The 16,140-nt window shown below is 44.9% G+C and overlaps 1 protein-coding gene across 2 annotated transcripts in view; it reads left to right on the forward strand.

The window, feature by feature from the left end:
• Positions 1–16,140, forward strand: part of PTPRC (protein tyrosine phosphatase receptor type C) — a 291,837-nt gene that overhangs the window by 166,337 nt on the left and 109,360 nt on the right. For both annotated transcript variants that reach the window (XM_030205809.1, XM_030205811.1), the window contains one exon: positions 10,374–10,538. In XM_030205809.1, the coding sequence (XP_030061669.1) occupies positions 10,374–10,538 (165 nt within the window). The remainder of the gene's footprint in view (positions 1–10,373; positions 10,539–16,140) is intronic.

Consider the following 16,140-nt stretch of genomic DNA (forward strand, 5'->3'; position numbering starts at 1 on the left):
AGATACAGTATTTGTTTCTCACTTTAAAACTACTGGCCACGTGCACAGTACAAACAACTGGACAGCAGTGTCCTCGGTACATCCTCATCTTCTGTCTTTGTATGAAGCAGAGCTTCAAAGACTAGGTGAGCAGTTAAGCAGCAAATTCTCTTTAGGAGAATATTCAGTGAACCTAACTGGCTGGTTTGCAACCAAATAATTTCCTCATTCTAGTAGGCCAGACTTACAAATTTAGGGGCCCTTTTACTAAAGTGTGGTAAAATCTGGGCTTAGCGTGTTCTTATTTAGGGGATCTTTTACTAAGTGGAGGTAAGCCCAATGCGGGTTTACTGCTCGCAAAACTGGAAGTACCGCCGGGCTCCTGCAGCAGCCCGGCGGTAGTTCCCACCCCCAGCATGCGCTATTCCCGGCACTACAAACATATTTTTATTTTTGTAGCTCTGGTGTTTACCCGGTGGTAATCGGGCAGTGCCACTCGCTGCCCAGTTACCGCTGGGGTAGCACGGGAGCCCTTACCAACACCTTAATGTGTGGTGGTAAGTGCTCACCCTCGAAATGGCTGCGTGGTAAGTGCTTCACTTGCTGCACGGCCATTTCTTTAAAAAAACAACAACAACAGCATTTTACCCACTGCAGTCAAAAGGGGGCCTCAACGCATTCGCTAATGCTAGCGCAGGCTCCTTTTTGCCGCTGCTTAGTAAAAGGATCGCTTATTTATTTAAAATGCTAACCTGCACTATCTTTCCATTCCAGGCAGAGTAAAAGTATAATATCAAACAGATTCAACAATTAACAACGCACAATAAAAACAACCTAAAAAAACACATAAGCAAGTATATGAACCTTAAAATGAAATATACAGACTGTGTTATAAATTTAGAGCAATATTTTTCTACAAACATTTTGAGTGAACAAATGTGCTTTCAGCTGTTTCCTGAATTGTATTATTGAGCTGGTGCAACGTGACTCAAGAAGTAGTGTGTTTCTCAGTCGGGCTCCTTCTAATACAGGAATTTCCTGCATGCTAAACCCAGATTTAGTGGCCCTTTTACTAAGCTGTGGTAAAAAGTGGCCTGTGCTAGTTTGGACGCATGAAGTTTACCGTGGTTGGGAAAAAGACCTTTTTTAAAATGGGGCTAATGGCTGTGAGCTAACATGAAAAGTAATGCATGACTATTTACTGCCTTAGCTTTTAACGCCACCTGTTTACTTGGCGGAAAGGGCTCACATGCTACTCGTGCAGCATTCAGGCAGCGAGCACCAATGTGGCCATACAGCTGATTACTGCTGGGAATGCCCCCCCCCCTGCAGTAAAAAAATAGAACATTATTTTCTACCGCGTGAAACGGCACGCGCCAACTTTGAAATTACCGCCAGGCACTCGCACTACCCCAGAGGTAGTGCTGATTTGGCGTGCGCTACCCATGCATTAGCCCTACTGCGGTTAGTAAAAGGGACCCTTAATGCAACACTTTTTAGGGCTTTTTCATGTATTTATTTATTTGCAGGTTGTGTGCATTAGCGCAGGAGATCAGGAAAAAATTAACACGGAAGCACTTACTGCCTCTTATTTAGGAGGTACCAATTGGCAGGGCTGGTCCAAGCTTGCATGCTGCCCCCCCAGGCCGAGATGCCGCCTCCCCTCAGGCATTTTACCTCATCACGGTGATGTTCCAAATCCTGCAGCAGCAACGATTCCCATATGCTGCTGTGCCACCACTGGCACTTGCCTCTCCCCTTTACTGTGTCTGCCTGAGCGAAACAGTGCAAGGTGATGCATGTGGGAAAAAAGAACCCAAATTATAGCTACGTCATGCAAGGTTCCACGTTAGGAGTTACGGACCAAGAAAGGGATCTGGGTGTCGTCGTCAATAATACACTGAAACCTTCTGCTCAGTGTGCTGCTGCGGCTTGGAAAGCGAATAGAATGTTGGGTATTATTAGGAAAGGTATGGAAAACAGGTGTGAGGATGTTATAATGCCGTTGTATTGCTCCATGGTGCGCCTGCACCTTGAGTATTGTGTTCAATTCTGGTCGCCGCATCTCAAGAAAGATATAGTAGAATTGGAAAAGGTGCAGCGAAGGGCGACTAAAATGATAGCGGGGATGGGACGATTTCCCTATGAAGAAAGACTAAGGAGGCTAGGGCTTTTCAGTTTAGAGAAGAGAAGGCTGAGGGGAGACATGATAGAGGCATATAAAATAATGAGTTGAGCGGAACAGGTGGATGTGAAGCGTCTGTTCACGCTTTCCAAAAATACTAGGACTAGGGGGCATGCGATGAAACTACAGTGTAGTAAATTTAAAACAAACCGAAGAAAGTTTTTCTTCACCCAACGCATAATTAAACTCTGGAATTCGTTGCCGGAGAACATGGTGAAGGCGGTTAGCTTGGCAGAGTTTAAAAAGGGGTTAGACGGTTTCCTAAAGGACATGTCCATAAACCACTACTAAATGGACTTGGGAAAAAATTGTCAAGGCACACCCACACATTTGGTCCAGCATTTTACCTTCTTCCCCAGCCCCACCCCCACCTCCACACATTTTATCTTCTCCTCCCCACTCCCACATCCATCCCCCCACTCGCACCCACACATGGTACAGCATTTTATCTTTTCCCCCCCATAAACGGTCCAGCATTTTACCTTCCTCCTCAGTCCCACCCCACACATTTTACGTTCTTCTCCCCCCCCCCCCCCCACTCCTACATCCATCCCCACACTCACACCCACACATGGTACAACATTTTATCTTCTTTCCCTCCTGGTCCATCATTTACCTTCTTCCCCCCCCCCCCCCCCCCACCCTTACATAAGTCCAGCATTTACCTTCTCTTCCCCTCCCCTCACAAGTAGTCCAGCATCTCTCCCTTCTCCAGCCAGCAACCAGGCATCTCCTCTTGTCTCTCTTGAACCCCCATCTCATGCTTGTCTCCAGCAGTCAGTGGCAGAAAGCAGCAATTCATACAGCCTGCTTGCGTTAACCCCGGAGTCTTCTCTTTGACGCTTTCTGCCTATGCGGAAGTAGGAAGTTACATCAGAGATAATGCTCCAGGGTTGGCACAAGCAGGCTGTATGAATCGCTGCATGTTGCCTCCGACTGCTAGAGACAAGAAAACTTACTCCATTCCAGCACAAAATAAGCTGGCCCAACTCCTGTGGTAAACCTGGGGAGCAGTCGTGGCACACCAGTTGAGACACGCTGCTCTATCCACAGACCAGACAGTGCGAAGATGGTAAGAAGAAATATCCAGCAGAATTGCGGGACACGGATGGGAGGGCAGAGAAGAGGAGAATCACTGAACATGGAGGGGAGGGAAGAATTGCTGGACATGGAGGGGAGGGCAGGGGAGGGAGGAAAAAAAAGCTTACATGACAGCCTTCCTGGGGCTCGTTTCATTGTTGAGGAAACAGGCATGGTTCCACTAGTAAGCTTATAAAGAAGCACACATAAATTCCAATTATTGCCAATTGCTGATGATAATTTGTTGTTATCAGCCAATTATCATCACTGATTGGCTTATTGCTCAGTTAAGTAGCATGAGTAAATTGGCTGTGTGCACAACTTAACACACACTAATGGCTGCGCCTTATATAGAATCCGGGGGATAGTGCCACTAAATATTCCTCTCAGTGGCTCTTACCCAGGTACCAGCGCCTGCTAACCAAATGTCTACCTTTAAAAATCTACCTCCCGTGTTCTTCATACTTTAAAGAAAAAAAATGGGTGCTGCATCTGGACCTCCCTCCTAATCTCCATCCAACACTAACCAAAAACTTGACCCCCCCCCCCCCCAATTTCTCCTCCTCCTGACAGCAACATCAACCTTCAGAACCTGTCCCCCCCTTTCCCCACTGAGGTTTCAGAAATCTCTCAGCACAAGGAGGACATGTGCTCCTAGTATAAATTTATTCACTTCACTCTCAGTAAAAGAACCAGGTGCTATTCAGAGCTACTAGCATTAAGGGGGGGGGGGGGGGGGGGGGTTATCATGCAGCGCTAGCCCACATTATTTGCCCCTTAACACAAGTTAAATGGCTATATTGCTGGTTTTGGTGCCCTAATGCTGTTTTAGTTAGGTCACTGTGGGTACATATTAATGAGATGCAAAACATGCAAATGTATGTAAAGTGCTCATTACTCTGTAAATAACATAATACTACTTACTACTACTTAACACTTCTAAAGCGCTACTAGGATTACGCAGCGCTGTACAGTTTAACAAAGAAAGGACAGTCCCTGCTCAAAGGAGCTTACAATCTAATGGACAAAATGTACAGTCAATCAAATTGGGGCAGTCTAGATTTCCTGAGTAGAGGTATAGTAGTTAGGTGCCGAAGGCGACATTGAAGAGGTGGGCTTTGAGCAAGGATTTGAAGATGGGCAGGGAGGGGGCTTGGTGTATAGGCTCAGGAAGTTTATTCCAAGCATAGGGAGAGGCGAGGCAGAAAGGGCGGAGCCTGGAATTGGCTCCCGCCCTCATTTCCTGATTCTACGAGGACGGGACCAGAGCTGAGAGAGAAGGGAAGGCTGAAGCCGAGCCTGCTCGCCTTTCACTGCTGCTGGGACCGAGGTAAGATGAGTTTTAAATTCTGGGCGGCAGGAAGGCGAGGACGGAGGACTGTTGTGGGAGAAAAGGTCGGGCTGGGGTTGGGACTAGAACTCGGAGGAGAGGAGGGCTGAAAAGGGGCAGGTGGTGTTTGGGGCGAGTTACTGGACATGGAGGGGAGGGGAGAGAGGAGAAATTGCTGGACATGGAGGGGAAGGGAGGGGAGAGAGGAGAAATCAGTGGACATGGAAGAGGGCAGGGGAGAGATGAGACTTGTTGGACATGGATGGAGGGAGGGGAGAGCAGGGGAGAGAGGAGAATTCACTGGACATGGATGAGAGGGGAGGGTAGGGGGAGAGAGGAGAATTGCTGGAAATGAATGGAGGGGGAGAGGGGTGGAGGGGAGAGGATGGAGTGGAGCGGTGAAATGCACCACCTGTTAAAAAAAAATTTCAGCACCCCCAATCATTTTTGAAAAGTTAGCTCCTATGACTAAAGCTTAGCGAAAGCTAAATTCTGAGAAGACCATTTTATAACTATGAGCTTGTTAGCATTTAGTGCATGCCAATTTTGTTAGTGTGTGCTAAGTGAAAGGGCCCCTAAGTTAGCTAAAAATTGTAGGAATTGAGGTAGATTGTGACTTTTATTAATTTATAGCTTCTTATGATAAAGGTTGGCTGCTCTTCCTTTTTAAGTGGATTGTTGCTGCCTGCAGACTTAATTTGCATTTGATTTTCTTTCCTTTACTTTTCTTTAGGTGCAGTTTCTGTGTAATGCTGTTTGTTTAGTGATTATGTATAATTAGTGAGGGTACCGTGGGTTAATTTTTGCTGTTAATGTGCATTAAGGGCAAACTGCCCAATATTTAAAACCGTTTAATCGGCTAGGAATTGCTCCTGGCTGGTTAATCGTCTGTCTTGATTAGATTGTAAGCCCTGTTGAGCAGGGACTGTCTCTTACACGTTCAGTGTATAGCACTACGTACATCTAGCAGTGCTATAGAAAGTAGTAGTAATAGTGGTTAAACCGCACTTATCCGGCTATCTCCCGCTGAATATTATTGTTTAGCGCCTAGCAGATAACTGGTAATATTGCGCAATATAACCAGATATCCTCTGATGCTCAGCGTATCACCGGCTAAGTTTGGCTGCCAAATTTGGCCACCAAAATAGCAGATATATCTTTGGCCGGTTTAAACTTAACCAGCCAGTGCTGAATATCGGCTTGGCCGGTTAAATTTAAAACAGGCAAACTACACCCAGATATTCAATGCCGTTCACCAGAAACTGCCCAACATTGAGTACTGGGCTCAAAATGTTTATGTGGTTTGTAAATAGGACCCTTACTTTAGTAAAAGTCTATTTGTAAACTGCCTATCCGTTATCCCCCAGATTTTATAAGTTGCGAACGCAAATCAGAATGCATAACTAATTTGTGCGCACAACTTAATTGTTTAACAAGCTCATCAGCATTGATAATTGGCTGTTTACAAGCAATTATCGATACTAATTAGAATTTACACACACAACTTTCTAAGTTTATTCTGTAAAGTGGTGCAAGTAAATTCTAATGTGCAGATCACAAAAGGGCATGACCAAGGGAGGGACATGGGTGGGTCTTGGGTATGCCTAAAAATTACATGCACTATTAAAGAATATGCCCGATTTGCGCCTATATAAGACGTGGGCATTTACACCAGGTTTTAGTTGGTGTAAATGGTTGCACCTAAATTTTAGTCAAGGGATGGCCTCTAAGCATATTCTATAAACCGTGCCTAACTTTAGGCGTGGTTTATAGGATAGTGCTAAGCGCATTTTTTTCAGCGCCAATTTTTTTTGTGCCATATATAGAATCTAGTCTGTGGGTTAAAGTATGCTTTATCTGTATTTATATAGAGGCATTTCCAAGGCAAGGTAAGGCTAGGGAAAGCAGAAATGGGTGCAATTTACATTTTTAAACTATCAGCTTGAGTTATTAATATCGGACTTATTTTCGAAAGAGAAGGACATCCATCTTTCGACACAAATCGGAAGATGGGCTTCCTTCTCACAGGGTCATCCAAATCGGTATAATCGAAAGCCGATTTTGGACGTCCCCAACTGCTTTCCATCGCAGGGACGGCCAAAGTTCACAGGGGCATGTCGGAAGCATAGCGAAGGCGGGACTTGGGTGTGCCTAACACTCAGACGTCCTCAACCCATAATCGAAAGAAACAAGGATGTCCCTGATGAACACTTGGATGACTTTACCTGGTTGTGCTTTTCTTACGACCAAGTCACAAAAAGATGCCCAAACTGACCAGATGACCACTAGAGAGAATCGGGGATGACCTCTCCTTACTCCCTCAGTGGTCACTAACCCCTCCCACCCCCAAAAAACATCTGTAAAAATATTGATTGCCAGCCTCAGATGTCATACTTAGGTCCATGGCAGCAGTATGCAGGTCTCTGGAGCAGTTTTAGTGGGTGCAGTGCACTTCAGACAGGTGGACCCAGCTCCACCCCACCCCTACATGTTACATTTGTGGAGGAAACAGCGAGCCCTCCAAAACCCACCACAAGCCCACTGTACCCACATCTAGGTTCCCCCTTTTACCTTTAAGGGCTATGGTAGCGGTGTACAGTTGGGGGTAGTGGGTTTTGGGGAGAGTTAGGGGTGCTCAGCACATACGGTAAGGGAGCTATGTACCTGGGAGAAAATTCTAAAGTCCACTGCAGTGCCCCCTAGGGTGCCCAGTTGATGTCCTGGCATGTCAGGGGGACCAGTGCACTAGAAATGCTGGCTCCTTCCACGACCAAATGGCTTGCATTTGGTTGTGTCTGAGATGGATGTCCTTGGTTTCCATTATTGCCGAAAATCAGAAACGACCAAATCTAGGGACGACCAAATTTAAGGATTTGGACGTCCCTGACTGTATTATCAAAACAAAAGATGGACGTCCATCTTGTTTCGAAAATACAGGTTTCCCCACCCCTGGATTGGGACATTCTGTGAGGACGTCCAAATAGAAATGAGGACGCCCCTTTCGATTATGCCCCTCCACGTGTACTAGCACCATTAATATAAGTTGTAAGTAACTAGGGTCCATTGCATGAAATGGGACATTTGGTAAAATAATGCACAATAAAAGGTAATTTCTTAAAGTCTTTTTCATGCATAGGTAGCCACATACTCACACAGAAGGCCTTTTATAAAATACCAATTGATTTAAAAGCTCACACCTTGTCAAGAAAGCACATACTTTGCCAGTAGGCATAGCCGGGTCCAGGGGCGTAGCCAGACTTCTGTGGGAGGGGGGTCCAGAACCCAAGGGGAGGGGGCACATTTTAGCCCTCCCCTGGCGCCACCCCCCCCCCCCCACGTCTTTGCCGACACCCTCCCGCCGCGAACCCTCCCCTGCCACCGCCTACCTTCGCTTTTGCTGGCGAGAGACCCCACTCCCCGCCAGCTGACGTCCTCTCCGACCTGCTCCTGCTCCTGTTGCATGCATTGCTGACATTCTGCACGTACAACGTGTAGGACATCAGCAATGCATGCAACAGCAGGAGCAGGATGGAGAGGACATCGGCTGGCGGGTAGTGGGGTCCCCCGCCAGCAAAAGTGAAGGTAGGCGGCGGCGGGGGCGGGTTCGCTGGGAGGGGGGTCCAGGCTGCAATTTACGGGGGCCCAGGCCCCCTCAGGCCCCATGTAGCTACGCCACTGCCGGGTCTAGGCAGAGCACAAGTGGAGTTCACATGTACAGACATTGATTATAAAATACTTTAATCCATGTGCACACTTGTGACCTTGCACACACACACATTTATAGCTGCGCCCAAGCAGGAGTGCATGTCCACACCTGAATTCAGGGCACAATTTCTGCCATTTGTTCTAGTATTTTGTAGACATGTAAGCGCCTATCCTGCTTATTTTCGAAGGAGAAGGGCGGCCATCTTCCGACACAAATCGGGAGATGGCCGCCCTTCTCTCAGGGCCGGCCAAATCGGCATAATCGAAAGCTGATTTTGGCCGCCCTCAACTGCAGTCCGTCACAGAGCCGGCGAAAGTTTAAGGGGGCATGTCGGAGGTGTACCCAAGGCGGGATGGGGGTGTTCTTAAGACATGGCCGCCCTCAGCCGATAATGGAAAAAAGAAGGGCGGCCCTGACGAGCATTTGGCTGACTTGGTCCATTTATTTTCTGGACTAAGCTTCAAAAAAGTGGCCAAACTGACCAGAAGACCACCGGAGGGATTTGGGGATGACCTCCCCATACTCCCCCAGTGGTCACCAACCCCCTCCCACCAAAAAAAAAAATTATAATATTTTTTTCCAGCCTCTATGCCAGCCTCAAATGTCATACCCAGCTCCCTGACAGCAGTATGCAGGTCCCTGGAGCAGTTTTAGTGGGTGCAGTGCACTTCAGGCAGGTGAACCCAGGCCCATACCCCCTACCTGTTACACTTGTGGTGGTAAGTGTTGAGCCCTTCAAAACCCACCCGAAACCCACTGTACCCACATGTACGTGCCCCCTTCACCCATGGTAGTGGTGTACAATTGTGAGGAGTGGGTTTTTTGGGGGGATTTGGAGGGGCTCAGCACCCAAGGGAAGGGAGCTATGTACGAGGGAGCAATTAATAAAGTCCACTACTGTGCCCCCTAGGGTGCCCGGTTGGTGTCCTGGCATGTGAGGGGGACCAGTGCACTACAAATGCTGGCTCCTCCCACGACCAAATGCCTAGGATTTGGCCGGGTTTGAGATGGTCGGCATCGGTTTCCATTAACAACGAAAACCGAAGCCGCCCATCTCTAAGTCCAACGATCTCAACATTTATTTTGACTAAATGTTGAGATTTGGCCGGCCCCAGCCATATTATCGAAACGAAAGATGGCCACCCATCTTGATTGATAATACGGTTGGGGCCGCCCCTTCCCAGGGCCGTCCCCGGAGATGGCCGCCCTTAGAGATGGGCGGCCCCGTTCGATTATGCCCCTCTATGTGACTTTATAAATAGCACCTAAGTAGTTACCTGTTTAACCACTGAACCTAGGTGCGCTAGGTGCCCTGCTATAAAATTATCTTTCAATGGTGTTAGTGCCTTCTAACATAGTAGCACACACTACTAACTCAAGTTGCATGTACAGATCTCTGGGGGTATTTTTTCCAGTGCCCTGTTCATAGAGAATGTATTTGCATATTTTCCCTTTAAGAACTGGTGCCAAATCCATGGGGAAAAGTGCCCCTAGATTTTGCATCAAAATGCGCTTTTGAAAACTGCACTCTTTGAGGTCAATATTCAAAGATGGATAAGTTATATGTATAAAGTTACGCAGATATTCAATGACCATAAACACACATGTGTTTCTGCTGAATATGCACACCTAACTTTAACACAGATAAAGTTATATATACTGTTTGAGTGGAGGCATTTATACATTTAAGTTATACAGAGAGTGATTGAATTTTGCTGCCGTCAGTATGTTTTTCCTGTATTCGTGACCCAACCCCCCAATTCTGCCCAAAATTAATGATTTAACTTTGGTTATATCGCAATTATATGGCCAAAATTTAAGATATGGCTACCCAAAATGTTGAACTGAAAGGACCTCTGTGGTCAGACTCAATGCCGACTGCAAAGGTCCTTGTGAATATTGATCTGCACATGTTCAAATGCTGCCTTCCCAGCTTCAAATATCAGAAGCACACTTGTAGGTAACTGATCATTACTGTCTGACACACACACTGACCTATTGGAAATGAGCTGTGTCAGTGCCAGCAAACAGGTATCCACAATAAAATGTACCCCAATGATTTTCTTATTGAAGTTGTGCTACTTGTGTTTTAGGTGACGTACATAATGGAACGATGACCAATTATATAAATAAAAATGCTGAACCTTACATGAATTACACAGTGGAAGTTTGGGCATACACCAATTCCAATGATCTCACTACTAATGAGACACTTCATGGTGAACATAATAGCATAACATGTAGAACAAACGCATCTGGTAAGTTATTTTAAATATCAAGGAGATATGACTCTGCTGATATATCTAGAACTACAACTTATCATTAATGATGGACTACATCTTGCTTTTGCCAAATAACTATGACCCTTAATTTAGAAGCACCCCCATGTATAAATGTCAGCATTTAAAAGCCCAGAGAGGCCCAGATGTATACATGTCATTTCAGAATAGGGAGAGCTAACTATGCACAGATTTCAAGGGGGCTTGGGTAGGGCGGGCAGGCCTACAGTACAGAAAAGGATTTTTCATTTCACATAGAGAATCCACATCTTTACTGAAAAAGATAGACATTGGTATTTACAAGTACCCTGCAGCACATCTATGCGGCTGAGAGGAGATATGATAGAGGTCTATAAAATAATGAATGGAGTTGAACGGGTAGATGTGAAGCGTCTGTTTACGCTTTCCAACAATACTAGGACTAGGGGACATGTGATGAAGCTACAATGTAGTAAATTTAAAATGAATCGGAGAAAATGTTTCTTCACTCAACGTGTAATTAAACTCTGGAATTCGTTGCCAGAGAATGTGGTAGAGGCGGTTAGCTTAGCGGTGTTTAAAAAAAGGTTTGGATGGCTTCCTAAAGGAAAAGTCCATAGACCATTATTAAATGGACTTGGGGAAAATCCACTATTTCTGGGGTAAGCAGTATAAAATGTTTTGTACTTTTTTGGGATCTTGCCAGGTATTTGTGACCTGGATTGGTCACTGTTGGAAACAGGATGCTGGGCTTGATGGACCTTTGGTCTGTCCCAGTATGGCAATACTTATGATGTAAGGGGCAGCTGTAAATGTTGATGTATGGGCCTCCCCAGTCATCCCATGTGATATACACCCTTAACCCAATGATCAATCCTCTGACATTTGATTGTGAGTCAGTCGATAATATGTATCTGGATTTTCAAAAGGCATTTGACAATGAAAGACTCCTGAGGAAATTAGAAATTCATAGGATAGGAAGTATTGTCCTATTGTGGATTAAAAACTGGTTAAAAGATAGAAAGCAGAGAACAGGGTTAAATGGTCAGTATTCTCAATGGAGAACAGTAGATAGTGAGGTTCCCCAGGGGTCTGTGCTGGGATCACTGCTTTTTAACATATTTATAAATGACCTAGAGATGGGAATAACTAATGAAATAATTACATTTGCTGATAACACAAGGTTGTTCAAAGATGTTAATTCGTGGGAGGATTGTGAAAAATTGCAAGAGGACCTTACGAGACTGGGAGACTGGGCGACTGGGCATCCAAATGGCAGATGATGTTTAATGTGAGCAAGTGCAAAGTGATGCATGTGAGAAAGAGGAACCCAAAATATAGTTAAATGATGTGAGGTTCCACATTAGGAATCTCCACTCAGGAAAAGGATCTAGGTATCATCATTGATAATATGTTGAAGCCCTCTGCTCAGTGTGCTGCGGCGGCTAAGAAAACAAATAGAATGTTAGGAATTATTAGCAAAGGAATGGAAAACAAAACTTGAGAATGTTATAATGCCTTTGTATTGCACCAGGGTGTGACCACACCTCAAATACTTTGTGCAATTCTGGTTACTGCATCTGAAACAAGATATAGCAGAATTAGAAGAGATACAGAGAAAGGCGACAAAAATGATAAAGGGGAGGGATGACTTCCCTATGAGGAAAGGCTAAAGCAGCTAGGGCTCTTCAGCCTGGAGAAGAGATGGCTGAGGGGAGATATGATAGAGGTCTATAAAATACTGTGTGCAGCAGAATGGGTAGACATGAATCGCTTGTTTACTCTTTCCAAAAATGCTAGGACTAGGAGGCACGCAATGAAGGTACTAAGTAGTAAATTTTAAACAAATCAGCAAAAATATTTCTTCACTCAATGTGTAATTAAAGGAATTTGTTGCCAGTGAATGTGGTAAAAGCAGTTAGCTTAGCAGGATTTAAAAAAGGTTTATATAATTTTCTCAAAGGAAAGTCCATAAGCCATTATTTCTTAAATATTCACGGGATACTGCTTAGTTGGAATATTGAAATACGTAGATATATATGTTAGTACTCTGAACATTTACACATGTAATGTGCATGTATATGTTAGCACCTATTTAGAAAATTGCCCCATAGTGACCCATGAGTTTAGATAAGAACCTTTTTCCATGGGTAAAACACTGTTTTACTTGTAGAAACTGTATCCAGTGCATGCTGTGTATTTTCCTGTGGCAAATAGTTTATTTTGACATTAATGGGTCAAAATTTAACTTAAAATTAATCTGGTGTTTGGAATTTAAAACTTACACCAGTCTATAGGATACTACCACTCCCCCTTAATGACACTCCCTCACAGTGTAAGAACCACCTTAAAACTTACAGCCCCACCCAAGGGGAAAGTGACATGAGAGGGGCGTGGCCTAGGAAGTATAAAACAAGAGTTCTTTACCTGTAATGGTAGTTCTCCTTGGATAGAAGATCTTTTACACACACAGATGAATGTCATCACGGTTATTTTACTGACCCAGTCCTTCTGCAAGCTATGCAATGTTTAAAAGCTACTGCGCATGTCCCAAACTTCCTGCCTAAATATAAAGTATATATAGTACTGAACCAATACCTCTTACTTAGTTTCATGAATAGCAATCAACAGTACAGGGAGGGAAGGAGGGCCTGTGTTGCTAGAAGATATTCTATCCATGGAGAAACTACCATTACAGGTAAGGAACTCTTATTTCTGCATGGATAGGAAGATCTTGAAGCCACACAGATGTAGACTCCCAAGCTATGCACAGGTAGTAGACAAAGAATACTATATATATATATATATATTGACTGAAAGCAGAATCAGCAGCTGAAGCAGTATCTAGACAGTAGTGTCAAGTAAAAGTATGTGCAAATGTCCATGTAGCTGCTCTGCAAATGTCCAACATGGAAGTCTGATGCATATGAGCTATGGAGGCCGCCAACGCTCGAAGTCTGTGAGCTATGATATGGGATATTATCCAAACTGTGCGAAACATATACAATTCACACTCCATTGAGATATGGTATGCTTACTAGCTGGGCGAGATTGGTCTGGATGAAAAGATAAAAACAACTGAGAGGGTCTCTGTGGAGAAGTAGTACATCAAAGATAAACAGTAATCAATAATTGCTCTTACACAATCTAATGTGTGCAGCTGTTGTTGCTTGACTGAGTGATGAGGTGGTGGATAGAAAACTGGTAAAATTATGGATTGATTAATATGAAATGGTGAAACTACTTTAGGTAAAAATTTCAGATGAGGTCGCAAAATCACTTTGTCATGAAGGATTTAAGTATATAGAGGATAATGAACTAAAGCCTGAATCTCTCCTATGCGACATGCAGATGTTATAGTGATAAGAAACGCTGTTTTCCAAGTTAGGTATCTGAAATCAGCAGATGACAAAGGTTCAAAAGGAGCTTTGGTAAGTTGATTGAGAATCATATTAAGGTCCCAAATCACTGGCAAATGATGAAAAGGTGGCTTTATTTTCAGCAATCCCTTCAGGAAATGCTTAGTGATTGGATGACTAAAAAACAGTATGCACATCTAAGGGATCATGAAAAACCAAAAGGGCTGCTAAGTGAACTCTAATAGTAGAGTAAGCTAAACCAGTATTAGAAAGATACAGAAGATAGTCTAAAATTTTGGAAATAGAACAGGAGACTGGATCTTAATTCCTTGGTACGCACCAATTAACAAATCTGTTCCATTTTGCAGCATGTATCTATCTGGTAGAAAGTTTTCTTGAAGCAAGTAAGACCTCCACTACTGGCTGTGAAACTAGTGGAGAACTTAACTGTTAAAATGGAGCTACCAAGCTGCTAATCGCAGTCTGGGAATGTCTGGATGGAGAAGAGTACCTTCGTTCTGAGCCAGTAAGTCTGGAGACTGAGGAAGAAACAAAGGGGGTTGAGCTTCTAGATTGAGAAGTATTGGTAACCAGGGTTGTCTGGGCCAATACAGAGCTACAAGAATCATAGAAGCTTTGTCTTGTATGGCTTTCTGTAGTATTCTTGGAATCAAGGGAATTGGAGGAAATGCATAAAAGAGATGAGTTGACCATGGAATAGAAAATGCATCTACTGCTATCCGACTCTCACTTGGCCACCTTGAACAAAATTTGTTACATTTGTTGTTCAGAGGGGATGCAAATAAGTCTATCTCAGAGTGCCCCAGTGAGCAAAATGTTTTTGCATAACTGTGGTCTTGAGAGATCATTCGTGCGGATGAAGTCTTCTGCTTAAAAATCCACTAGAATATTGTTGGCACCTGGAATTTAAGTCACCTGAAAAGTGGAGTGAAGGGAAAGCTTTGGAGGTGTGAAGATCCTCCCCTCCGCCTGAGGGGCCTCGGGATCCCCTTCACCCTTGCTGCCCAACCTCCTGGTTCACTGCAGTCCACAGGACAGGGCTCAAAGAAATCAACTTCAAAGCAAAACTAACAAGTTCTTTATTTTGCTTGGGATCCAACAGTCCAGCAGTGCAAAAAGACACAATACTTGAATCAACCAAAAACCTCACAATTCCCCCTGTTGCTCCTCGCAGGGTTACAAACACAGCAAGAAAAAAAAACAACTTTTAACTTCCAGGTTTCCAGCACCCAGCTGGGTTCCTTTCAGACAGTTTTATAGCCCTGGGTCTTCTTTCTCCCCCCCTCTCCCTTGGAAGGGGGCAACACACTGCAAGCAGTTCCAACAAACAAAAAAACAAACACAGTTCTTGAGGCTTCTGCACACAGCTCAAACCCCTTCAGCTTCTTTTAGGCTTTTTAGCCACAGTTCACACTCCACCTTCTTCCTGCTGGGCGCAGCCCACTCCGAGAAGATCTCTCATCCCTCTTCAACCAGAACTCTTTAACCTCACAGTTCAATCACAGCCTGAGCTCTGGAAAATGAAAAGGCCCCACCTATCTGGGTCACTCTCACTAAGCACTGACCCAGGCTCCCACATGACCTTTTCTCTTTCCTCTCTTAGCCCAGTTACCATACTATGAAGTTACCTGGTCCCTTATTTTGTTACCTAACGAGTGAGCCCAGGCTGAGAGGTCCATAGGCTCTTCCTCGCTCTCCTCTCTTTCTCCCTGCCCAGCTTCTTGATACTCCATGGGCTCCCCGTCCCACCCACTTTGCAGCTGTTCCTCTTTCCCTTGATTACCCTGCAGGGGCACCACCCTTTCCTTGTTAGAGTTCTCCCCCTGTTCCTGCTGGGGAAGGTAATCTCTGTTCCAGGCTTTGCCCCGAGGTTGCTGGGAAATGTAGTCTCTTCCTCTCCTCCATTTTACAGGGGTCACGACCCTTTCTCTGCTCTCTCTCGGGGAATGCTGGGTAATGTAGTCCTTTTCTCTCCACCCTTTTCTAGGGGGCAGTACTACTTTTCTCGCTCTCTGGGGATGGAATGGAGGCAAGGCTCTGTTCTGCCTACGTCTGCTCGTGAGCCTCCCCCTTTCTTCCTCTTCCATTTCCATCTTATCTACCCCCAGGTCCTCTCCTTCACATACCCCCCCCCCCCCCCTTAAGAGAATGCCCCTCTCATGAACCTTAGGCTCGGTATCCTCCTCTCCGATTCGTGATAGAGCATCGACATTGCTCAAGGC

Source organism: Microcaecilia unicolor, chromosome 6 (genome assembly GCF_901765095.1).
Source record: "Microcaecilia unicolor chromosome 6, aMicUni1.1, whole genome shotgun sequence".
Classification (NCBI taxonomy): Eukaryota; Metazoa; Chordata; class Amphibia; order Gymnophiona; family Siphonopidae; genus Microcaecilia; species Microcaecilia unicolor.